The sequence below is a fragment of the Ranitomeya variabilis genome, chromosome 2, assembly GCF_051348905.1.
Source record: "Ranitomeya variabilis isolate aRanVar5 chromosome 2, aRanVar5.hap1, whole genome shotgun sequence".
In the NCBI taxonomy this organism is placed as follows: domain Eukaryota; kingdom Metazoa; phylum Chordata; class Amphibia; order Anura; family Dendrobatidae; genus Ranitomeya; species Ranitomeya variabilis.
In genome coordinates this window covers 819,530,750-819,557,316 of record NC_135233.1, presented here as the reverse complement: position 1 = coordinate 819,557,316, position 26,567 = coordinate 819,530,750, and the positions used below count along the sequence as shown (strand labels likewise).

The 26,567-nt window shown below is 40.9% G+C and overlaps 1 protein-coding gene across 1 annotated transcript in view; it reads right to left on the bottom strand.

Annotated features, from left to right (window-relative positions):
• Positions 1-26,567, bottom strand: part of COL21A1 (collagen type XXI alpha 1 chain) — a 614,795-nt gene that overhangs the window by 339,887 nt on the left and 248,341 nt on the right. Inside the window, exon 9 of the mRNA XM_077290009.1 lies at positions 21,279-21,341. Coding sequence (XP_077146124.1) covers positions 21,279-21,341 — 63 coding nt within the window. The remainder of the gene's footprint in view (positions 1-21,278; positions 21,342-26,567) is intronic.

The window sequence follows — 26,567 nt, the reverse complement described above, 5'->3', positions numbered from 1 at the left end:
AGTTCCATTGGCTCTTGGACCTTCGGCTACCCATCCGGGTTCCAGCACCGTCAGCTGGTTCTCGGCACTGTCTTTTGCTCTTGTACCTTCTGCTCCCCATCCTGGTTCCAGTACCGTCAGCTGGTTCCGGGCAGAGCCTTTGGCTTAGGTGCCTCCCTCTGGGTATCCGAGTTCCACCAACGTCAGGTGGTCCTTGGTAGTGCTTTCAGGCACGGGTACCTCCTGCTTAGTAACCGGGTTCCAGTAACGTCAGCTGGTCCTCGGTAGTTCCATTGGCTCTTGGACCTTCGGGTAGCCATCCGAGTTCCAGTTCCATCAGCTGGTTCTCGGCATTTTCTCAGCCTTCTTGTACCTTCTGCTACATTTCCAAGTTCAAGAGACTAAACACGATGACCCGGAAGAACACCCCTAAGATGACGACGGCACCAGAGACGACAACCACCGTGATGACGACGACCCTGGAGACGATGACCCTGAAGACCACCGTGATGACGACGACCCCGGAGACGACGACCCTGAAGACCACCCCGATGACGACGACCCGGGAGACGACGACCCTGGAGACGACGACCCTGGAGACGACGACGACCTGGAAGACCGAGAAGCAGAAGAACAAGAGGCTGCAGAACAAAGAGCAGAAGAACATTAAGCATAACACTAAATATCAGAGCAAAAAATATTATCTAAATTATAAGCAGAAGAAGACTAAGCAGTGTATGGGGGTGAGTCCGTTCCTCCTCGTGGTGCCCCTGGATAAAGCCTGATGCTGCAGGCCAAACAGAACGCGGACAAATGTAACTGTTTTGTGACAGGCAGAACGGAAGGTGTAATCTTCAAACTTTTATAGATAACAACTACAGGAATGCCTGTCACAAATAAGAATATGATGAAGAAGTAGATTATGATGAAGATAATAGTAAAATAAAAAGAATATGAACAATGTAACCCAAAAAATAATAGGTAGAAGATGAAGAAGAAGATGAATAAGGTGAAGAAGTTGATGTCAAAGAAGCTGATGATGAGGATAATGAAGAAGAAAGCGTGGGAGAAGAAAAAAAGAAGGTGAAGGGCGTTGAAGTAGTGAAACATCAATATGTGGCATAAAAAAAAAAAAAAATTAACATAGTCAAATTCTTTCTAACGCCAAACGTCATCCAAAAAAAAAAAAAACCTGCTATTCTATTACATTGGGCTAAACCTCTGTGCCTTTAATGTCTCCGCCACGTCCCCCAATACATCCTACATTATTCTTAGTTGTTTTCCTTCATGTAGAATGAACCTACAAGTGTATAAAGGGTTTATTTTAATTCCGATATTTTCGTCCCATTGACTTGCATTGGGATCGGGTATCGGTATCGGATTGGATCCGATATTTTGACGGTATCGGCCGATACTTTCCGATACCGATACTTTCCGATATCGGAAAGTATCGCTCAACACTATTCCTAACCAACAGACAATTCAATTGAGTTCCACAGCTCAATACCTAATTATATATCAGCAACTTTCTGTATTGGTGCACAAACAACCATCCAATTAAAGATACGATTCACTAATTGAATCAGCACTGGCAGCAATTACACATAGGAGGGGAGGGCATATCGCTATAAAAGAAGCAGGAACACATGCGGTCAGCATTAACCCTGATGAAGAGGGCCAGAGCACTTGAAATGCAATGGTTGGCTGACTAGCTATACTAGCACACCTGTCCTCTTTAGCCCCGTAGTGTGGTGACGTCACCAGTAGCTCCGCTCACCCTCTCTGACCTTTACCTCAGCTCTGTATCCAGCCGGGGCATGCGAGGTTTCACGGCTGCGTGGCTTCTGCCGCCACTCTCTCCTTAACCCACCGCTCTGCCATAGTGGTACACCTAGCGGTGGCTCAGACTTTCCGGAACCGCTTCCCTCCACACTCAGCACCACAGTGAGTACAGCATATTTTATGTGCACAATTGTGGCATATTAGTGCTCCAACGTACTAGGGGAGCATTTCTCCTCATCTCAACATATGGGCAATCAATTCTAATCACAGTAATCCTTGTCAGCCAGCACCTGACGGTCATCTTAGTACCTTAACCTAACGGAATCCTGCGCTACTCCCACCAGCAGTAAGTTTATTGTGTACTGGGAAAACTAGACCGCATTTATTTAAAACCATACCTATAAAGGTTGTACATTTATTTAAGCAGGGGCATCTACTATAAACCTCTGAAGATTAAGCAACCATGGTCATCACAATACCCGCATCAATTGCAGATACACAGGGATCACGTCTCTTCATTGCACATTTCCATTTAATATCTCAGTGAGTATATATTATAAATCTATATAGTCTCACTATATTCACCAATACAAACATTTACCCTTTTTTTTTTTTCTCTCATTCCCCTAAGATTCTGGTATTACTTTAAGGACCTATTACAACATTCACTGCATAACCAATGATTACTCATTAAGTAAGTGCTCTCTTATTCATTTATTTATCTATTTTTCATTTTATTGTTTGTTTTTGTAGACAGCGCAGGTGAATGCCACTTTTTTTTACATTTAAGATCACACTTATCCGGTGCTCTACACTGAGCACTTACATCAGGGTTTCCATCTAAATCTTCGAGTGGTGTGACAGATGAAACCCCAATGGATCCATTCACTATAATGTGGTAGCAGAGTTACTCTTGTCTCTGTCTGGCCTCTGTTCAGTGGTGTACTTCTTTTCAGAAGTGCACAAAACTTTGTCCTTCAGCACTTTTATGCAATCCTAAAAAGACGGAAACCGCCAGATCACAGGTCCTAAGGCGTCCACAGTGCCTCCATCTGCCTCATTATAGTAAATCTTCCACCAGTGGTTCCATCGGAATCACGTATCTTACAGATTTACACAGAAACCCCGATGTGAGCACTCAGCGCAGACCACAGGATAAATGTGCGCCGAGCTTTACTGCGATCTTTGAGAGGCAGAATGAAAAAAATCAACAACATGTGAAGAGTTGCGTTTCATTTATATTTTGTGATGTTCCTCATGCGGTATAAATGATTAGGCGACTTTATTCTTTGGGTCGGTGCTATTATAGCGATGCCAGATTGATATCGGGTTTTTATGTTCGGCAGCTGTCACACACTAAAAGACGCTTTTTATTGCAAAAAATAGTTTTTGCATCACCACATTTTAAAAGCTATAATTTTTCCATATTTTGACTCACAGAGTTATGTGGGGGCTTGTTTTTTGTGGGTCAAGCTGATGTTTTTATTGGTATCATTTTCTGGCACATGACATTTTTTGGTCTCTTTATATTCCGATTTTTGGGAGACAGAATAAACAAAAAACAGCAATTCAGGAACTGCTTTATTGTTTTTTTTTATATACCGTTCCGCTTGTGGTAAAATTAAAACAAAGATCCTAAAACTATGGAATCCAAGATATAAAAATAATAAAACTTAAAATAAATCTATAAAAAATCTAAAAAAAATTTTTGAGAAATAATAATGAGGAAAGGTACAATGCACTAAAATGCCTTTATTACATAAATATGTATTTATACAGGGCAACAATAGGCAACTCAAAAGTGTGCCTGTAACTGGAGGACAAAATGGTAAAATTAAACAGCAAAAATAGCACCAATATTGTAACGGACACCGAGAAGGCAGAATATAAAAGAGAAAAAGTTCATACATATATGTAAGAAAGTATAAAAACATATATATATGTATATATTATGTATATAAATAACAAATTTAGTAAAAAATCTGTATATAAAAAGATGGCCGTAAAAAAGGGGGGGAGGGGAGATATAAACACTGAGCAAAGCTGAATAAGGTACGATCATAAAATATATATATGTGCAAAGACGTGTATAGTAAACACATACTACATATAAGGTGCACACAATGAGTAATAAGGTGCAAATGAAAGTGCAAAGTGTAATGCAAGCTGGTTGAAACAAAAAATATATATATATATATAAAACAAAATGAGTGATAAGATACAATTGAACACACAAAGTGTTAAAGTGGTGAGGGATAAACCCTAAATCACGAAACTTGATATATATATATATATATTTACCAATGCCCGCTAAGTGTCCAGGTCCTCCAGATACCGCACACCCCGACGCGCGTTTCGGACTGTGTCCTTCGTCAGGGGGTGGCATACTGGAAGAACCGGGGGTCTATATATACACGTGGAGTAACATACCGCCGATGAGCTTCTTGCTGCCGGTTCCGGGCCTTGGTTCGCACATCTTTGGGGCCGCCGATGACGCATGCGCCGCTCTGCTTCTGCTTCCTCATCGACAGCTTACTTTCCTCCGATGACACGGGGCCGCCGCAGTGCGCATGCGCCGCTCGGGTCCCTCTTGTTGCGTGTCCTGCGTCCTCACTGCCTTGGCAACGCTCCTCTGCCGGGTCGCGTGGCGCGGGTTTCACGCACTTCCGGGTCCTTCGGGCTGCGCATGCGCCGCTTCAGCGCCGACCTCGCTCATCGGCGGTATGTTACTCCACGTGTATATATAGACCCCCGGTTCTTCCAGTATGCCACCCCCTGACGAAGGACACAGTCCGAAACGCGCGTCGGGGTGTGCGGTATCTGGAGGACCTGGACACTTAGCGGGCATTGGTAAATATATATATATTTTTTGTGGCCGTATGTAATTTTCACATTGAGCAAGTTTCGTGATTTAGGGTTTATCCCTCACCACTTTAACACTTTGTGTGTTCAATTGTATCTTATCACTCATTTTGTTTCATATATATATATATTTTTTGTTTCAACCAGCTTGCATTACACTTTGCACTTTCATTTGCACCTTATTACTCATTGTGTGCACCTTATATGTAGTATGTGTTTACTATACACGTCTTTGCACATATATATATAGTTTATGATCGTACCTTATTCAGCTTTGCTCAGTGTTTATATCTCCCCTCCCCCCCTTTTTTACGGCCATCTTTTTATATACAGATTTTTTACTAAATTTGTTATTTATATACATAATATATACATATATATATGTTTTTATACTTTCTTACATATATGTATGAACTTTTTCTCTTTTATATTCTGCCTTCTCGGTGTCCGTTACAATATTGGTGCTATTTTTGCTGTTTAATTTTACCATTTTGTCCTCCAGTTACAGGCACACTTTTGAGTTGCCTATTGTTGCCCTGTATAAATACATATTTATGTAATAAAGGCATTTTAGTGCATTGCACCTTTCCTCATTATTATTTCTCAAAAAAATTTTTTAGATTTTTTATAGATTTATTTTAAGTTTTATTATTTTTATATCTTGGATTCCATAGTTTTAGGATCTTTGTTTTACTCTTACACCGAATGGTTTGCCATTCATCTAATAAGTAGTGGTCTTCTTGTAATTGTACAATTTTACACAAATTATCATTGCAGCCCAATTGTGGCTTTATTATTTTTTGTTATTTGATTGACCACCACTTTTGTCCTTGTGGTAAAATTAGTAAGGCAGCTTTATTCTTCGGGTCAGTATGATTACAGTGATACCCAATTTATAGCGTTTTTTATGTTTTGACACTTTTACACAATAAAAAATATTTTATAGAAAAAATAATTATTTTTGCATTGCTTTATTCTGAGAGCTATAACTTTTTTATTTTTCTGCTGATGGATCTGTATGGGGCTTGTTTTTTGTGGGACAAGATGACATTTTCAGCAGTAGCATTTTAATTTACATTTGTCTTTTTTATTACGTTTTATTGCACTTTTGGTTTGTCAGTATGATGATAAATGCTCATCTATGCCGCTGTTAGTACTGACAGATGGGTTAAATGCCCATGATCTGTGCTAGCACCGATCATGTGTGATTCTGCGGGTGGTCAGCTCTGACACAGAGCTGACACCCACACCTGATTGCCACGGCGCTCAGCGTGAGGGAGCACTATTGGTGCGCTGTACTTTTACTGCTGTTTGGGGGAACGTAGCTCCCGCTGAGCAGTATAAGTATGGCGCTTGTCAGGAAGGGTTTAACAATATTTTGAAAAAAGATAACTTAGTGGTGAACTATTCATTATAAAAAAATGTGTAAAAACCTACTATCTAATGATCATTTCATACCTAGGGCTATAAATATAAAAAGGAACATTCTTGAGATATAAAAGACAGCTTTTCCAACAGCATGGAACTATTATTGCTAGAGAATTGATGATATGAAATACTCTTCCACATGATGTTGTTAATGAAATAGACATATTGTAGATCTGCAAAACGTTCTTCCATTTCACAGAGATATACTATTTAACTATATAATTGTTATATAATGTATACTGTAGTTAAAGAGGTCTTTTCAATATTACAAGTGACTCTGAATCGATAAGGCATCCCATGTCCTATTTATCAGTCGGTATCTGGTTTCCAGGACATCACGTTTCTTGGATTGGATGTAGTTGTCACAACTCTGTTGTTCCTGTCCTTAATGCTAGGGTGTCATAGCTCACCATCTTCTCCAAATTACTTCTGATGGTGAAGACGCCAGGGTCACGTACATTGCCTTAACTCCTGAATTCACCCTCAGTCTGCACCCTTCCCCCACTCAGGGAAGAGGGGAGTAGTAATATACAGTAGTACACCAACCAAACTAACAAGGTAATATGAACAGGGGTAATGAAAAATACCAAACATACAAATATACTCAGACAACAGAAGAATACAGCGGGGAGTGGAGGATGGAGTTAAACCAAAGTAGGAGAAAAGAGGGAATTATCACACACTCAAAACCTAGCAACAGTCACAGATAAACCCACCAAACACCTTCTCCTATAATAACCAACAACAACCTCCAGCCATGCTGCATAAGCTATTTGACAATCAGTGCTAGCCAGGACCCAGATTATATAGGAGATGGGAGTGGCTAACAGTGCACAGCTGGGAGCCTTAATGCTTCAGGAGCTATCAACAGAGAAGATTAAACCCTACACTACCAAAAAAATGTTTACACCTTTGAAGTACTTCTAATCAGTGCAGGAGTAGAAGAAATCAGACACTGAGGTCTTTTGGCTTCTCTCTGTCGCTGTAAACCCATGACAGTAGTTTAACACAGAGGCTGAGATTCATAATTTCTGGTGTTTTAAAGGGGTTTTCCCATGAGCAAAGTACATTTTAATGAATAAATCTTGGAATAATACTAACTTCCACATTTTTGATGTATTAAAAAAATGTGCCTGTGCTGGAAATCCTTATATATTATTTCAAAACACTCTTTTTTGGTGACTACTTTGTATCTCCATTTATACTGCACCCACACACACAAATGATACACCATTTGAAAGGTAAACTTGCCCCCTTCAGCAAGAAAATAGCCAAACAAACTACACATTCACAATGTGATCACAAAATACAGTTTAAACATTAATTTTCATAAACCTGCAGTAAGGAAAAATGACCTGCAGGTGACACCACACTACCCCAAAGCACACTTTCACAAAGCTGATTACAGACATCACAAACAAATCCAAACAGATTGCACACTTCACTGCAGGTGAGTCACATATGCAAACACATTTGAAACATGCACTGCTTATTCTATTGGAAACATTCACTGCTTATTGTACATTTCAAGCTGCATTTGGAGCGCAGACCTGACATTGCTTGGGTTTGAAATTACTTTGCAGGATGACTAGGAAGAGGCGTATAAAAAGCAGGCCTCGAGGCAGTCCAACACAGATGAGACATCCCAGACCTCTTCAGACACCATCTCAGTGATTATCAAACAGGCTACAACCTCATGAACAAAAGGCAACAAATACTTGAAAACAATAGACAGGCTCAACAGAAGCACAGACAACCAATAGTGAATCAGCGAAGAACACTACTGCAAGAGCACTGTGTTGATTTAGTTCCATGTTATGATGTGGTGGCCTAGGAGCAGCATGAGACGTACTCTGGAGAAGGTGATACCTATACTGACTGGAGACCCTGAACTTAACACCGCAACTAGAAGTAGCCGTGGAATGTACCTAACACTCCCTAGACATCTCGACACAGCCGGAGGACTAAATACCCCTAAAGATAGAAAAGGGAAAACTATCTTGCCTCAGAGAAAATCCCCAAAGGATAGACAGCCCCCCACAAATATTGACTGTGAGAGGAGAGGGAAATAACATACGCAGACTGAAATCAGGATTTAGCAAAGGAGGCCGCTCTAGCTAAATAGAAAGGATAGGACAGAGTACTATGCGGTCAGTATTAAAACACTAGAAAATATCCACCACAGAAAATACAAAATCTCCACATCTAACTAAAGATATGGAGGGTATATCTGCATCTCCAGAGATACCAGCTTGACTGAACAAATCCTTATACAGACCAAGCTGGACAAGACAAAACATGGAAAAGAACTGAACAATAAGTCCCACAGCATGTGGACTGCAAAAAACAAAGCCAGAACTTATCTTTGTTGAAATGAACAGCAAAGCAGGAGAGACCAGGCAGGGATGTGAATCCTCCAGGAACAATGGACAACTGGCACTGACTAAAGGGTCAAGCAAGACTAAATAGCCCAGTCAGAATTGCAATAAGTGGACACACCTGATGACTGCAGCGATCCAAAGACAGCAGCGCTACCACTTATAACCACCGGAGGGAGCCGAAGAGCAGAATTCACAACAGTTCCACCTGATTACTTCCTGCGTCTACAACAAGACATCTGTGCAAGGAGGTGCCAACATTCACTTCCAAAGACATACTGTTGTGCTCTCTTATTACTTCCAGACAATGAAGTTAAAACCCACAGTGTTGGGAGTATGGATAAAGTATGTTCACATTGTTCAGCAAAGCTCTATTTAGGTGAAGTCGTGTGGTGCCACCTGCAGGTCATTTTCCCTTACTGCAGATTTATGAAAATTAATGTTTAAACTGTGTGGTTGTTTAGCTATTTTCTTGTTGAAGGGGGCAAATTTACCTTTCAAATGGTGTATCATTTGTGTTGTGTGTGTGGGTGCAGTATGAACGGAGATACAAAGTAATCACTGAAAAAGAATGTTTTGAAATAATATATAAGGATAAATAAATACCTGTCTGTGTTCATGTCATTAAATACATTTACATTTGACCAGCTTGCTTTTTTGAAAATTGCCTGTGCCCCAGATGACCAATGTGCGAAAATTTTGCATGGGCCAACTAGTTATTATTCCAAGATCTATTGATTCTAACGTTGATTAGAAAATTCATCAAAATGGCGCACATGATTCATGAATTTGGAGAAAATTTAAAAATGGCTTTTTTCCAACACAGAACTGCTTTAGACTTTTTGAGCCAAAAGTTAGAGTGAAATCTGGAGGGAAATTTTGCCTAATTTGAAGAATCAGGTGAAATCATCTGGAATCACTAACCGAGTTTAACTAGTATATCGAGTTTAAAAACACTTCAGAGTGTTCAAAACATATCCGGTTTCTTCTTAGTTTTTTCAGTACCTGCCAATCCATCTGCATTTGCAATTGAATTTGTATTCTACGCCATGCTTTGTTTTTTAAACATTTTTTGGAATAAAGATTTTTCGAATTTAACAATGAAGCTGGATTATCTTTCCTTCCTCATGGCCTATGGAGTCTGGCAGGGACTCAATCCTTTGCTTCGCTGAAGGAATTCATCCAGGTTCCTACACAAGAGTGAGCTGAAATTAGCTTTTCTTGTTTCAATAAAATGTTGACTTGCATGCAAACAAAAAAAGGTCTATGATAAAATTCTTCCCTTTAAATTGCCACTCCCAGCCATCCACTGGGCAAGTAATGACAATGCAGTGCTATTCATTTGCCCCATTGACAAGATGTAGGTGAGAACTTTGCTGTGCAAGGAAAATAGATAAAAATGGCTTCTGCTCATTTATTCTCATGGTCTATGAGAGTCTCAGAAGTTCAACCCACACTAAGCTTTATGTTCTAGGCAGTAGCGTAGCTACCGGGGGGGCAGAGGGTGCAGTCGCCCCAGTCCCCCTGCTCTGAGGGGGCCCACCCAGAGCTACACTACTGTAACTGTATCGGCTTGTGCACAGCACGCTGATACAGTTACATTCTGTGGCAGAGCAGGGAGAATCGATCTCCCTGCTCTTCCGCAATGGAACCCCTGAGCAGACGGGGGGGCCCGGTGCCAGTAGTGGGCCCCTCGCCTGTCATCGCAGGTTCAGCTGTATAGGCTACATGCCGATACAGCTGACTGCATTGATGAGAGAAGGAGCGTTATGCTCCCTCTCCCAACATCCCCCTGTCAGCGTCTGACATCACCGACACTAACACTGACAGGGGTCACGATGACATCACTACCCGGTGCCTGCTGTCAGGAGATAAGCGGGCACTCAGAACAGTGGAGGAACCAGGAAGAAGAGAGGTGAGTATTTATTTATTTTTATGAGGGCTGCCTTATGCTACAGAGTCTGCCTATGGGGGGGCTGCATTATGCTACACAGTCTGCCTATGGGGGCTGACTTATTACAGAGTCTATGAAAAAGATGCCCCAATAATTAAACACAGAGGACCGTGATTTAGACAAATATGAAAGAACAAAGGTCCTCCAGACAGGAATCATAAAAATACATAATCTTTATTTAAATTTATAATAAAAAACACTTCATAAAATTTATTTTGTTGGAGATGGAGACAAACCATGCAGAAATGGAAAAAGCAAAACACTGGACAAATAATAAGCACTTAAGTCTGGAGAGAATAGATATTACCTAAAACACATTATAAAATAATATATATGTGCCTTTAAAATGAGTATTCAGGGATTATTGCCAAAATAGCACCAATTAGTAAATAAAGTGCAAAGTGCAAAAATAATTATACTATATATACACTCCCTGACAGAAGTTATGTCGCTTATCCATGTTACGTAAATAAAAGCTTATAACCTGATGTTAAATTCATCCATTGGGTGTATAAATTATTCTTTTGAAAGCTGGGACCCTCCAAAATGTGGTTTAGGTTAAGGAAATAAATTGACATCAATGCAGAAATATTGATCAGTTAATGGACACAGAATGGTCAGATTTTGGCAAGACAAAAGTTTTGTCGCCTGGTCATATAATGCACCCAATCCTAGTTTACATCCTCACCTGTGCTCAGTAGATGATCGGTTAATTAGTGTGTGTATAAAAAGAAACCCAGCACCCCAGACCTTCACTTGAACTGCATCTTGAGCCCTGACAACATGCCAAAAATCCACCCTGAAACCAAAGGCTGAAGACCAGATCCACTGCAGAGGTGGCTGACACCTTTTATGTGTCTCAGCATCAAGTATAAAGAATTAAAAAAAGATTTTAAGAGACTGAAGCCCAGGTCTGGCAGACCCCGCAAGACAAATGCTCAAGAGGAACTTTTGTTGGTTAGAAAATCCAAAGCAAGCTCCTCTTCCACTGCAGCAGAGCTCCAACAGGCCTGATCACCTCAAGTCCCTGTGTCATCTAGAACAATTTGTAGGATTCTGTCTCGAAATGGCCTCCATGGTTGAATCAGTGCCTGGAAGCCAGCACTAAACAAAAGGCAAATAGAAAGCCGTGTGGCATCTGCAAAGTCCCACAGCCTGCTAAAAAGATGCATGCTGGAAAAGTGGCAGAAGGTGGATTTCTCTCATGAATCTTCAGTACAATTACACCACACCCGCCGCAAATACTACAGGAGACCTACTGGAGCCCGTATGGATCCAAAATACACCCTGAAAACAGTTAAATTTGGTGGTAGAAAGATCAAGGTCTGGGGTTACATTCAGTATGTGGATGTGCAAAACATTTGTAAGGTGGAAGGCAATATCAATAGCCTAAAATATCAAGAAGTATTAGCTACCTCTTATATTCCAAATCATAAAAGGGGTCAAATTCTGCAGCAGGATGGTGCTCCATCTCATACATCCATCTCTACAACAAAGTTCCTCCAGGCAAAAAAGATCAAGGTGCTCAAGGACTGGCCAGCCCAGTCACCAGACATGAACATCATTGAGCATGTTTGGGGTAGGATGAAAGAGGAAGCTTGGAAGACAAAACCAAAGAATCTAGATGAACTCTGGGAGGCATGTAAGACTGCATTCTTTGCTATTCCGGATGACTTCATTAATAAATTGTATGAATCGTTGTTAAACCGCATGGATGCAGTCCTTCAAGCTCATGGAAGTCACACAAAATATTAAATATGACTCTATTAGCACCACAATTTCATTCACCAATGTTATGCAGCATGTATTTGTATTTTAAGTTAATTATTTGTTTGAATATCACATTACTTTCTGTGGGCGACAAAACTTTTGTCTTGCCAAAATCTGACCATTCTGTGTCCATTAACTGATCAATATTTCTGCATTGATGGCAATTTATATTCTTAACCTAAACCACATTTCGTAGGGTTTCAGCTTTCAAAAGAATAATTTATACAACCAATGGATGAATTTAACGTCAGGTTATAAGCTTTTATTTACATAACATGGATAAGCGACATAACTTCTGTCAGGAAGTGTAGAGATTATTTTCAGCAACATCGCTGCCATCTGCTGTGGTCCTCCTCCACTATTAGGGTGCATCACCGAGTTGTAAACAAGGTTACCTGGTTAGGGGCCCAGAAGTTTCACCCCCCCCCCCGCCCCCCCTAACCAAAACCCTAGCTACTCCTCTGGTTCTAGCACACACTAGTAATATGTGATGAGTCAGGATACTATGTCACAGGGTTACTCCTTTAAGATAAGTCAACACACTGCAATTTTGCCTTTAAATGTATGGATCTAGTATATTAAACATGTGGTAAAAAGGTTTCTCAATTTCTGTGACTTATTTGTGTGGATTCAGAATTTATTAAGGATTATCGATCTATGCGTTTTACCACAGATTACATTATAAATTCCAAAACATTAGGCACAGAGTACTATTTTGCCCACATCGACAGTTTATACTTCCAGCTGGCTCATGTATATGTATTACAGCATAATAACCCTCCCACCATGAGACCGCACAGGGTAAGCGATTATAATTTTTAAATAGAAACAAGAGTGCCCAGAATAACCATTCACATTTATTGAGAGATAAGCTTACATTCCACTCCACAGTCACTTAAAGGCATCAGGCCAATGGAAACTTTAAATACCAAATTCATTCTTTGAATACACAACACATTGTCAACTCTTTAGCTCACGCTATATAAAATGATGTAACTCTTCAACAGACTGCAACCTATGATACTTTAAAGAAAGTTAATCACATGCATACATAAATAAATATATATACTGTATATATTGTTTATATATGTATATATATATATATATATATATATATATATATATATTGTGGTGTAGTGACCCCTGTGGCATCTAGGGGGCACTGTGTGTGCTCCTTGGGATGTGCTTGGAGGCATATTTGTCATTATAATCGTGGTGAAACAGTGACTGGCAGTGTTGTGAATGGCCGATATGTGTCGCAGAGGGAGTCTGCGTGTTAAGTCTGATGCAATGTTGTTGTTCTGGGACCTGTAGTCCCTCAAGAGGTTGTATAGTTGTAAGGGAGACTTACTAGGCTAGTTGTGTGAGATGGGCGGGACAAACTAGTCACACATCCACACTCCCACCTGTGGGAGTGGTTAGTACTATATAATGTGACTGAGGGATGGTCACATGGTCTTGGAGTGTGGACCTGAATGGTCTATGCCAGAAGGTCCTGGAAGCCTGGGTTGAATGTGCTGGAAGGTCCTGGAGAGCACATAGCAGGGCTCTGGACCTAGCACATGCCAGTGTGTGGAACGGATGGAGATCCGTGTTGTACTGACCGGGGTCAGAGTGAGAAACGTCTGAAGGATACCTCTGTGGAGGAGAGGTATCCGAGAAACCTGTGCGGCACCAACAGGTAACGGAAAGGGATCTGTGTTATGCTAACCGGGGTTAGAAGAGAGAGAGACATTGTGTATTGGGCACCTCTGAGGCCAAGAGGTGTCCAGGAACCCGTGAAGGTTGCCAACGGGTAACGGTCTGAAAACCGTGTGTTATGCTGACCAGGGTCAGAGACGAACTATTGTGAAGTTGAATACGTCCAGATGGTGTTCAAACTGTTACGAAGTTACTGTGGATGTGGTTTATGTTGTGAGAAATAAACCTAAAAGGCTCTGTTTTGATAGAAAACCGTGCCCGAGTGCGTTAATACCATACCAAGCGAGTGTCCCCAAGACACGTAGTAGGCGCTATGCTACTATATATATATATATATATATATATATATATATATACATATATATATATATATTGCTCAAAAAAATAAAGGGAACACTAAAATACCACATCCTAGATATCACTGAATGAAATATTTCAGTTGCATATCTTTATTCATTACATAGTGGAATGTGCTGAGAACAATAAAACATAAAAATGATCAATGTAAATCAAAATTAATATCCCATGGAGGTCTGGATTTGGAATGTTACTCAAAATCAAAATGGAAAATCAAATTACAGGCTGATCCAACTGCAATGGAAATGCCTCAAGACAAGGAAATGATGTTCAGTTGTGTGTGTGTATGTTGCCTCCATGTGCCTGTATAACCTCCCTACAATGCATGGGCATGCTCCCGATGAGGCGGTGGATGGTCTCCTGAGGGATCTCCTCCCAAACCTGGACTAAAGCATCCGCCAACTCCTGGACAGTCTGTGGTGCAACGTGACATTGGTGGATGGTGCAAGACATGATGTCCCAGATGTGTTCAATCGGATTCAGGTTGGGGAAATCGGCGAGCCAGTCCATAGCTTCAATGCCTTCATCTTGCAGGAACTGCTGACACACTCCAGCCACATGAGGTCTGGCATTGTCCTGCATTAGAAGGAACCCAGCACCAACCGCACCAGCATATGGTCTCACGAGGGGTCTGAGGATTTCATCTCGGTACCTAATGGCAGTCAGGCTACCTCTGGAGAGCAAATGGAGGGCTGTGTGGCCCTCCAAAGAAATGCCACCCCAAACCATTACTGACCCATTGTCAAACCGGTCATGCTGAAGGATGTTGCAGGCAGCAGATCACTCTCCAAGGCATCTCCAGACTCTATCGTGTCTGTCACATGTGCTAAGTGTGAACCTGCTTTCATCTGTGAAGAGCACAGGGCATCAGTGGCAAATTTGCCAATCCTGGTGTTCTGTGGCAAATGCCAAGTGTCCTGCACAGTGCTGGGCTGTGAGCACAACCCCCATCTGCGGACATCGGGCACTCAGACCATCCTCATGGAGTCGGTTTCTAACAGTTTGTGCAGATGCATGGACATTTGTGGCCTGCTGGAGGTCATTTTGCACGGCTCTGGCTTTGCTCCTCCTATTCCTCCTTGAATAAAGGGTGAGGTAGCGGTCCTGCTGCTGTGTTGTTGCCCTTCTACGGCCCCCTCCACATCTCCTGGTGTACTGGCCTGTCTCCTGGTAGCGCCTCCAGCCTCTGGACACTACGCTGACTGACACAGCAAACCTTCATGCCACAGCTCACATTGATGTGCCATCCTGGATGAGCTGCACTTCCTGAGCCACCCGTGTGGGTTGTAGAGTCCATCTCATGCTACCACGAGTGTGAAATGCACAACCAATATTAAAAAAAACCAAAACACCAGCCAGAAAACATTGGTGCTGAGAGTCTGGGGTCCCCACCTGCAGAACCACTCCTTTATTGAGTGTGTTTTGATAATTGCCAATAATTTCCATCTGTTGTCTATTCCATTTGTGCAACATGTGAAATTGATCGTCAAACAGTGTTGCTTCTTAAGTGGACAGTCTGATTTCACAGAAGCTTGATTTGCTTGGAGTTATATTCTGCTGCTTAGGTGTTCCCTTTATTTTTTTGAGCAATATATATATATATATATATATATATATATATATATATATATTCTTTTTTTTTACTAGATAGACATAAGAAAAGCCGGCAATTCATGTGTGTGTACAGTAAAATAACGCTGACAGGTTAGAATGGAATATATAGAATAGATATTTACACATAGAATACATAGATATATAGATGTCAGTGACACACACATATGTATATCTATATATATTACATAGATAGAAGAAAAGCCAGTAATTTAGCTGCGGTGTTCTGTAAAATCACTGCAGGACACGACAGGATAGAAGAGATGGATTACATACAGTAAATACAAATGAAATGGGTAGATATATAGATGTCAGTGACAAATACAATTAGTATGTGTGTGTAAATTACTGGACATGTATTTAATTAATAAAAGATTATTTTTCAGAAAAAAATGGCATGGGCTCCTGAGCAATTTTTGCTACCAGCAGAGGGAAAGCCGTCAGCTGTGGTCAGATGTTTATAGCCTGGGAAGGGGGTAATACCCATGGACCTTCCCAGGCTATTAATATCAGCTCACAGCTGTATAATTAGCTTTTACTGGCTATTAAAATGGGGGACCCCCCAAAAAAATTACATAGGGGCCCCTATAATTAATAGCCAGCAAAAGCTATGCAGACAGCTGCGGGCTGATATTAATAGCCTAGGAAGGGGACATGGATACTGGCCCCTCCAGGCTAAAAACATCAGCTCTCAGCCCCCCCTAGAAAAGGTGCATCTCTAAGATGCGCCAATTCTGGCACTTGGCGTCACTCTTCCCACTTGCCCTGTGCTCAGTGTCTCTATGTGAACTGCTATTCCCTGTCTGCGGGCACCATGAGAGTGAGAAAATTCTCCTGCTCGCGGTGCCGTTTGACAGGTCCCGGGAGTTCACATTCAGTGAACTCACTTCACTTTTCACGTCAGTGCTTGCGCCGTGGGAAATTTTTGCCGACGTCACATAGATGAAGTGAGTTCATTGGCCGTGAAGTCGCGGGACCTGTCAGATCACACCGTGAGCAGGAGAACTTTCTCACGCTCGCTGTGCCCTCAGACAGAGAATAGCAGTTCAAACAGACACGGCAGATAAATTACCGGCTTTTCTTCTATCTATGTGTGTAATATATATACATATTTATTTGTGTGTGTCAATGACATCCATCTATATGTATATGTATTCTATGTGTATATATCTATTCTATCTATTCTATTCTAACCTGTCAGTGTGATTTTACTGTACACCGCGCTGAATTGCTGGCTTTTCAAAGGACACCGATGCGTATAAATCGGACAGCACTTGCATGGTCCGAGTGCTGTGCGATTTTTTTTTTCCGAGTAAAATCACAGCATGATGTGAGCTGCCCCATAGATTAACGCTGGTACGAGTTTTCTCGCACAGCACTCATTCATATTCTACGCTAGTGTGACCCTGGCCTAAGTTACACAATTGCATATTAAGTAACTGAACATAGCTTCTAGACTAGAAGCATTTCCAATTATTTTGTAAAAAAGTCCAGTGTCCTAGCGACCAATTATGCAACATTGAATTGTTTTTGAAACGCAAAAGGGGTTTCCTTCTCATAGTTGGCAGAACACATAGAATTAAATTGACATTTTATTTCCAGTTATAAAAAAAGAGCATAATACTTTCCTTTTAGTTCTTTTACTTCCAGAGTGGATTAAAACTGTAATTTTAGCTTAAACACCCAAAGAAATGATCCTAGCTAAACCTTCTTGTGGGAAATTCATATTTTTAGTTCAAGGGCATATTGTGTCCTCAAACAGACAACTGTGATGAGTACAGCTAATCATACTAAAGAGCAAGTCAATAATTGTGTTCAAATGAATTATGTTTTCCAAAGAGTTTGGGGTTTGGCAAGCGTTACGCTAGCAAAAGACTTTTTTTTACTGGTGGTTTAGCAAGCAAGGCATACTATTGTTCAGACCATTATTTTAAAAGAAAATATTAACATACTAATTTGCTGCAAAAACTACAAACTGCAAAGCCTCCAGTTGAGCTTAAAAGATGTCTGTAAGGCTGTGTGCACATTTTGCAGATTTGGTGCGCCTTTTCCTTGCAAATTTTCTAGATAAACCTGAAGCAATCCTAATGCCAGCAAAGTGAATGAGAAACCTGAAGTGTCATGCAAACGCTGAGTATTTTTGACTTACAGATTTGGTGCAGGATGTCAATTCTTTGTGTGTTTTTGCCCTGCGCTTTTCAATATTAACTTTACTTAAATCAGTGAAAATGCAGGGAAAAAATGCAGGCAAAAATGGGGCAAAAAACGTGGTAGGTTCTTTTCAGCTGCGATTTTCCTGCAAAGAGCTGCAGAAATGGTGCAGACATTTTACTCAATGTGTGCACAAAGCCTAACACTCTCAGATCTGCTAAGAATGTATCCAACCTCTTTCAAGGTCTATTTAATAGCACAGTGTAGTTACAGAGTTTTCTTTTTTTTTTTATTAAAAAATGGTCCAAAAATGTTCCTTTTTAAGTCATTTGTGATCAGGCAGAAACTTCTATGTAGGATACTAATTCAAAGTGACGCTGTCGCTGTCAGAATTTACATCTTCCTGCAGTGATTAACATGAGTGATGTTCCATATATTGTATAAAGCTCTCCACTTCTTGTAAAATATTATGCTTGTTGTAACCTACGTTTTGTAATAATACTGCTAGGATAGATGGTATCAGTGGTGGTGGTGGCATTTCTGCTGCTGAAAGTACACTGACTTTTAGATTTTTTTTTTTTTCTATAAAATATTGTGTTGATTGCTGCTTTCTAGTACATTAATTCTGATGGGCAATAGCAATTCAAGTGCAACAGGTCATATTCCAGCTACATCATATAACTAATCAATCACTAAGTCTATCACTGCTGCAAGCAACCCCCACCCCACCAATTAAATGAATCTCTGTATTATGGGAATACTATTAGGCCGGCTCACACTTAGCGTATGAAAATACGGTCCATTTTTTACAGGCGTAATACGCAGAAATGATCCCAAAACAGTGATCCGTATGTCATCCGTAGGCAGGGTGTGGCTGTGTATTTTATGCATGTCATCCTCCATTTTTAATCCGTATGGCATCCGTACTGCGTTTTTTTCTCGCAATCTTGCAAAATGGACATATAATGGATCCATGGGCTCAAATATTTGTGAAAACATATATACAGTCCATATACAGTACAGACCAAAAGTTTGGACACACCTTCTCATTTAAAGATTTTTCTTTATTTTCATGAGTATGAAAATTGTACATTCAAACTGAAGGCATCAAAACTATGAATTAACACATGTGGAATTATATACTTAACAAAAAAGTGTGAAACAGCTGAAATTATGTCTTATATTCTAGATTCTTCAAAGTAGCCAGCTTTTGCTTTGATGACTGCTTTTCACACTCTTGGCATTCTCTTGATGAGCTTCAAGAGGTAGTCACCGGGAATGGTTTTCACTTCAAAGGTGTGCTCTGTCAGGTTTAATAAGTGGGATTTCTTGCCTTATAAATGGGGTTGGGAGCATCAGTTGTGTTGTGCAGAAGTCTAGTGGATGCACAGCTGATAGTCCTACTGAATAGACTGCTAGAATTTATATTATGGCAAGAAAAAAGCAGCTAAGTAAAGAAAAACGAGTGGCCATCATTACTTTACGAAATGAAGGTCAGTCAGTCCGAAAAATTGGGAAAACTTTGAAAGTGTCCCCAAGTGCAGTGGCAAAAACCATCAAGTGCTACACAGAAACTGGCTCACATGAGGGCTGTCCCAGGAAAGAAAGACTAAGAGTCACCTCTGCTTCTGAGGATAAGTTTATCCGAGTCACCAGCCTCAGAAATCGCAGGTTAACAGCAGCTCAGATTAGAGACCAGGTCAATGCCACACAGAGTTCTAGCAGCAGACACATCTCTACAACAACTGTTAAGAGGAGACTTTGTGCAGCAGGCCTTCATGGTAAAATAGCTGCTATTAAACCACTGCTAAGGACAGGCAACAAGCAGAAGAGACTTGTTTGGGCTAAACAACACAAGGAATGGATATTAGACCAGTGGAAATCTGTGCTTTGCTCTGATGAGTCCACATTTGAGATCTTTGGTTCCAACCACCTTGTCTTTGTGCGACGCATAAAAGGTGAACGGATGGACTCTACATGCCTGGTTCCTACCGTGAAGCATGGAGGAGGAGGTGTGATGGTGTGGGGGTGCTTTATGGGTGACACTGTTGGGAATTTATTCAAAATTGAGTGTGCAAAGCAGTCATCAAAGCAAAAGGTGGCTACTTTGAAGAACCTAGAATATAAGACATAATTTCAGTTGTTTCACACTTTTTTTGCTAAGTATATAACTCCACATCTGTTAATTCATAGTTTTGATGCCTTCAGTGTGAATGTACAATTTTCATAGTCATGAAAACACAGAAAAATCTTTAAAAAAGAAGGCGTGTCCAAACTTTTGGTCTGTACTGTATATATATATATATATATATATGTCAGTGAGACGCATATATGTATATATATATATATATATATATATATATATTTCATACAGCGCTAGATAGCATAAAAGACGCTAATTCAATTGCCGGCTCTTGCTATCTCCTTATCAAACACAACAGGATATAAGACATAGTTTACATACAGTAAACCATTTCATATCCTTTTTTTGCATATTCCTCACTACTAATGTTAGTAGTGTGTGTGTGCAAAATTTGGGGGCTCTAGCTGTTAAAATAAAGAGTTAAATCACGGAAAAAACTGGCATGGGCTCCTGCGCAATTTTCTCCGCCAGAGTGGGAAAGCCAGTGACTGAGGGCAGATATTAATAGCCTAGAGAGGGACCATGGTATTGGCCCCCCTGGCTAAAAACATCTGCCCCCAGCCACCCCAGAAAAGGCACATCTGTAAGATGCGCCTATTCCGGCACTTAGCCTCTCTCTTCCCACTCCCGAGTAGCGGTGGGATATGGGGTAATAAAGGGTTAATGTCACCTTGCTAATGTTAAGGAAGTGCGGGCAGGAAGCAGGACAGATCCATTCCCTGCAGCTCCGCTGCCATTTTCTCTTGCAGGCAGCGGAACTGCAGGGATTGCTCCCTGCCCACCACACATGAGGGCAATCTGGCCAGGACCTCAAAGCCAGATAAACTAGCCAGATTGCCCTCATTAGCCACCCTGCAGGGGGCCCCCAGAGCCTCCGGGCCCCGATGCAGCTGCACTGGTTGAACCGGTGGTATGTCCGCCCATGAATAGGGCCACTTGCTTTTAATTGCATAACTAATGCAACGAATCAGGCATTTTGTTGATCTGTTCTTAAGAAAGAGCAGAAAAGTTGAATGTTTACGCAGACATGTGAATGGAGCTTAAGTCTAATGCAATGTCATTTTCAAATCTATACCTTAAATTCATGTATTTAATTATAATATACACAGGAAGAAGTCTGAACATTTATTGTGCTTATGTATACAAATTATTTAGTACTCACAGGCTTACCATCTGGACCAGGTTGTCCAGGGGATCCAGGATTACCAGGCTGTCCGGAATCACCCTATAAAAGCAAAGATACATTATTCCTTTATGTTAGATACTAAACTTAAACTTTTACAAACTAAGAGTTACTGCTAGCAATTAATACCAAGCTTCTATATTTTAGAAGTTTACGAGCTCTATATGAAGTAAAGATGCTGACTTGAAAATCTATTACATTCTTAGAAAAATTGTTTGCTGGTCTGGATATAATCAATAATGCAGTCTTTCTTCAATGAGGAGCACCTTTTCCAAGCTTGAATGCATGTTTTCCACCATGATTGTCTCTTGATCAGTCAGCCAGCAAATTAAGTTTTCTAGCAGCTACCTCCTGGCTGAGCTCTTCAGCTTCTCCTTGTTGGGCACTCCAAAGACACCCTCCAAATCAAGAAATCTAAGCTGTTCCAGGATGGGCTCTTTGATGGTTCCCTCCAGACTGGATTCTCTAGCTACTCCCCTAGGTAGCACCTGTCATGTGCTAGGGAGAACATCCTAACCACCAGAATGGGTATCCAGCTACTTCACAATCACATGCTTGAACGCCGCTAATTGCATTATGCCTGTCTCTTTTATATTCCACCTTTTATTTTGAGTTTGAGCTCTTTTGTTTATTTTGCAGAATGTTATGTTTGGCATAGTAACATAATCCTAATGTAGTCCTAATAAATGTGTTCTTAATTGTATGAATAATAATCAATTTGGCTTACTTAATGGCCAGCATTTGTGGATTACAGATGATTCTTTCAGTTTTCAGATATACCTTTTGATGTTTCTGATGTCAATTCTTAATACATATGGGAATTTCATTGTTATGTTACTGTTTGTAAATGATTAGTTATTCTGTGATATCTGTTAAACTTTTTTTTATTGAAAACAAAAATAAAACAAGTGGGGCTATGTAGAACCCTTTTAGTATATATATTTTACTTAAATCATTGTTTTCATTTTTTCATCATAAATCAGTGGTATATATATAAAAATAACCAATTTCGGAATATATTTGATCTGAAAGAATTCTGCTTCTTTCTCCTTCTGGACTGATCTTCTACTTTGTAAACATAGTAATAATTAGTAATATTCCAACTAGATGTATCCAGCCTCGCTAAATACAAGTGAAATGAGGGAGACCTAGCACCTTGAGCCAGCATGTGACTACATGTATGCAAATCGCGAACTTGAGCTGACGTAACTGCCCGCTCTCACCGTATGCACCACTGAATCCTGATAGCATGTGATGTGCGCGCTATGAGCATTCAGAAGTTTATAGTCACATTTAATCATCCAAAACTTGGACAACCCTTTTAATTTTGAATTAATCCATTTTAGTTTAATGATTTTTATAAATCAAATGCTGCCAGCTAGTTCTTTGTGTGTAATATTTTGCAGCATTATTTTTGGCATATAAATGTTTCTTACTATTCCAATTTCCAAGTAGTTCTTTGCTACCCATTTAGGAGACTCAATTCCAAAATTCCAAAATAAGTTTCTCCAAGATGTGGTTATGAAGCAACCAATAATTACAACTGTTAAAATCTGCAATAATTGGAAACTTATACTGGTTTTCCAGTCAGCATTAGGTTTCTGTGTTTCATGCAAATGAATATGTCTGAATAAAAAAGGGTAAATTAAAAGGATTTTATCAAGTGTTTTGACTCTGGAAAACTGCTGACAGTGCTAGATAAGAGTGTGGTATACCTATAGATAAAGAGGCTGACAAAGAACTCCAGAGAGATTAAATGAGAAATAGCTTTACTTCAAAATTTGGCTATAAGGGGTGATAAGGGGCACAGTCACTTTAAGGCTGGGGTCACACTTGCGAGTACAATGCGCATCAATACCCGGCATTGCCGCCGACACTCGAGACCGGAGTGTGCGGCTGCATGTATTTCTATGCCTTTTTTGTAAATTGACAACAGGTTTTTGTTCATAAAGTGATTAAGCAATGGGGAAGCACCAGAATCAAGACAGTGTAATCAATGACCAGTCAATGGAAAGGCCGGGGCCTATTCAGCACAAGGCTTATTTCTTCAGCAAATGACAATATTAAAAATGTAATTTTTTTGGATGTAGAAAAGTTCACAAAAAATACTGAAAGAAAAGTTTTGGTGTATGAAACAAGAGGAGTGATGGCAACAACCTAGAGATAAGTTGATCTGATGAAATTTAAATTTCCTTGTTTGCCTGTTTTTTCCCAAGAAAAATAATTAGCAGAGAATTTATTCTCTGTGAATTGAATATCCTTTATTATGCACTGGGTTTTCTCCAGTCCCCAGAGCATATTAAATGTAGTATGTAAAAAAAAGAAAACACCGGATTACTTACCGGTAATACTCTTTTATAGAGCCACGACAGCACCCACTTGAGAGAGGGGATCCGCCCCTAGGAGCAGGAAACCCTATGGAGAGATAAAAGGGGTGGTCCCCCTCGCTCCCACAGTTGGGTTACAGAGATTGCGAGGAACCGCCCACCAGATTTAGTAGGCAATTCGATATTATCATTTATCATTAATTAACTTAAGTATGGCTAACTACAAGAACCAATCACCCTTAACCATGCTCATATACAAAATTAACTTATTAGGGAGGGAAGTGAAGGGGTGCTGTCGTGGCTCTATAAAAGAGTATTACCGGTAAGTAATCCGGTGTTTTCTCTTCGCCATGACAGCACCCACTTGAGAGACTTTCAGAGATAGTCATTTGGGAGGGATCACCGTGTTAAGAACTGATCTACCGAAAGACAGGTCAGAAGAGGTAGATAAATCCAATCTATAGTGATTATAGAAGGTAGTAGGAGACCAGGTTGCGGCCTTACATATTAGTTCTATTGGAACCTCCGCTCGTTCAGTCCAGGATGATGCTATCGCCTGGGTGGAATGTGCAGTTATGGTCTCAGGCAGGCTCTCCCCTTTAGATAAATATGCCAGAAATATTGTATCTCGAATCCACCGAGATAAATTACCTTTTGTGATTCCAGCTCCTTTTCTATGACCCTGGAAGGAAACAAAGAGAGCCCTGCTCTTCCTCCAGGCGCTAGTTCTATCTAAATAGGCTATTATGGCCCTCCTCACATCTAATGTATGGTATTTTTCTTCTTCCTGATTTGTAGGGTTATCATAGAAGGAAGGAAGGAAAATTTCTTGTGATCTATGAAATTTAGTGCATACTTTGGGTAAGTAGGAAGGGTCCGTTTTTAGGACAACTCTATCTGGAAATATTGACAGAAAATGAGGATCTATTGATAATGCCTGTATGTCACTTACCCTTCCTGCCTATACTAAGGCGACAAGAAGAGCTGTCTTGATGGAGACGTGTTTTATGTGAGCTAAATGTAGTGGCTCAAAAGGGTGCCCTGTCAGAGCTTCGAGGACTAAATTAACATCCCAAGGTGGTACGTGGGGAATTTGAACTGACTCTGACCTTTGGCATGCTGCAACAAATCTGGCTACCCACTTGTTAACTGCAATATCGTTACCATATAAAGCTCCAAGAGCAGAAATGTGTACTTTTAAGGTACTGACTGCCAGACCTAAATCGCGCCCTTTTTTAAGAAATTCTAAAATCATAGGAATATGAATTTCATTTGACAGGGCTGTCGGGTAGAGGCTTAGAAATTTTTTCCACACTCTTACATAAATAGATGTGGTGGATTTTTTTCTACTTAGTAGAAGAGTGTCAATTACTTTGTTTGAGAAGCCTCTTAGGGTACTGTCACACAGTGCAATTTTCGTTGCTACGACGGCACGATCCATGACGTCGCAGCGTCGTATGATTATCGCTCCAGCGTCGTAGACTGCGGTCAAACTTTGCAATCACGGCGCTGGAGCGATGCCGAAGTCCCCGGGTAACCAGGGTAAACATCGGGTAACTAAGCGCAGGGCCGTGCTTAGTAACCCGATGTTTACCCTGGTTACCATCGTAAACGTTAAAAAAACAAACAGTACATACTTACATTCCGGTGTCTGTCCCCGGCGTCTCAGCTTCTCTCCACTGTGTAAGCACCATAGCCGGAAAGCAGAGCGGTGATGTCACCGCGTCACCGCTGTGCTCGCTTTCCGGCCGGCAGGCGCTCACACAGTGCAGAGAAGCTGAGACGCTGGAGGACAGACACCGGAATGTAAGTATGTACTGTTTGTTTTTTTAACGTTTACGCTGGTAACCAGGGTAAACATCGGGTTACTAAGCGCGGCCCTGCACTTAGTTACCCGATGTTTACCCTGGTTACAAGCGAACACATCGCTGGATGGCTGTCACACACAACGATCCTGCGATGTCAGCGGGTGATCAAGCGACGAAAGAAAGTTCCAAACGATCTGCTACGACGTACGATTCTCAGCAGGATCCCTGATCGCTGCTGCGTGTCAGACACTGCGATATCGTAACGATATCGCTAGAACGTCACGAATCGTACCGTCGTAGCGATCAAAATTGCACTGTGTGACAGTACCCTTAGTTTTAGCAGCTGCCTCTCAAATTCCAAGCTGTCAACCGTAGGCCCTTCACATGAGGGTGGTTGAAGGGGCCCTGGAAGAGAAGATCCTGATCCTCCGGGAGAATCCATGGGTCTGAGATTGACATGGCTCTCAGCCAGGAAAACCATGGTCTCTTGGGCCAAAAAGGAGCTATTAAGATCACGTTTGCTCTGTTCTCCCTTATCTTCCTGATCACGGTTGGTAGAAGTATCAATGGATGAAAGGCATATGCTTTTCGGAATGTCCAAGGGACTTGCAGGGCATCGAAGATATTGGGATTGTCGGACCGGAACAATGAAACAAACTTTTTGACTTTTTTGTTGTCTTTTGTCGCAAAAAGGTCTATCTTGGGAGTGCCCCATTTTCTGGTTATCATTAAGAAGATACGATGACTGGGAACCTACTCTCCTTGGTGGAGGGTGTGACGGCTGAGAAAATCTGCCTTTGAATAGTCGACTCCTCTGACATGCAGTGCTGATAAGGATAGAAGGTGTTCTTCTGCTATGGTTAGAATGTCGCTGGCTATAGACATGAGAGCTTCTGATCTTGTTCCCCCTTGATTTATGTATGCGACCGCTGTCATGTTGTCTGAAAAAATTCTTGTATGCATTCCGTGTAGCTGCGGAAGGAATTTACATATGGCATGATAGATAGCCTTTAGTTCTTTTTCATTAGAAGAATCGTTTGATTCTCTAAGAGACCACAGACCCTGAAGTATTTGATCTCCTAAGTGTGCTCCCCAACCACTAGGACTGGCATCAGTGAAGATCGTTTTCAAAG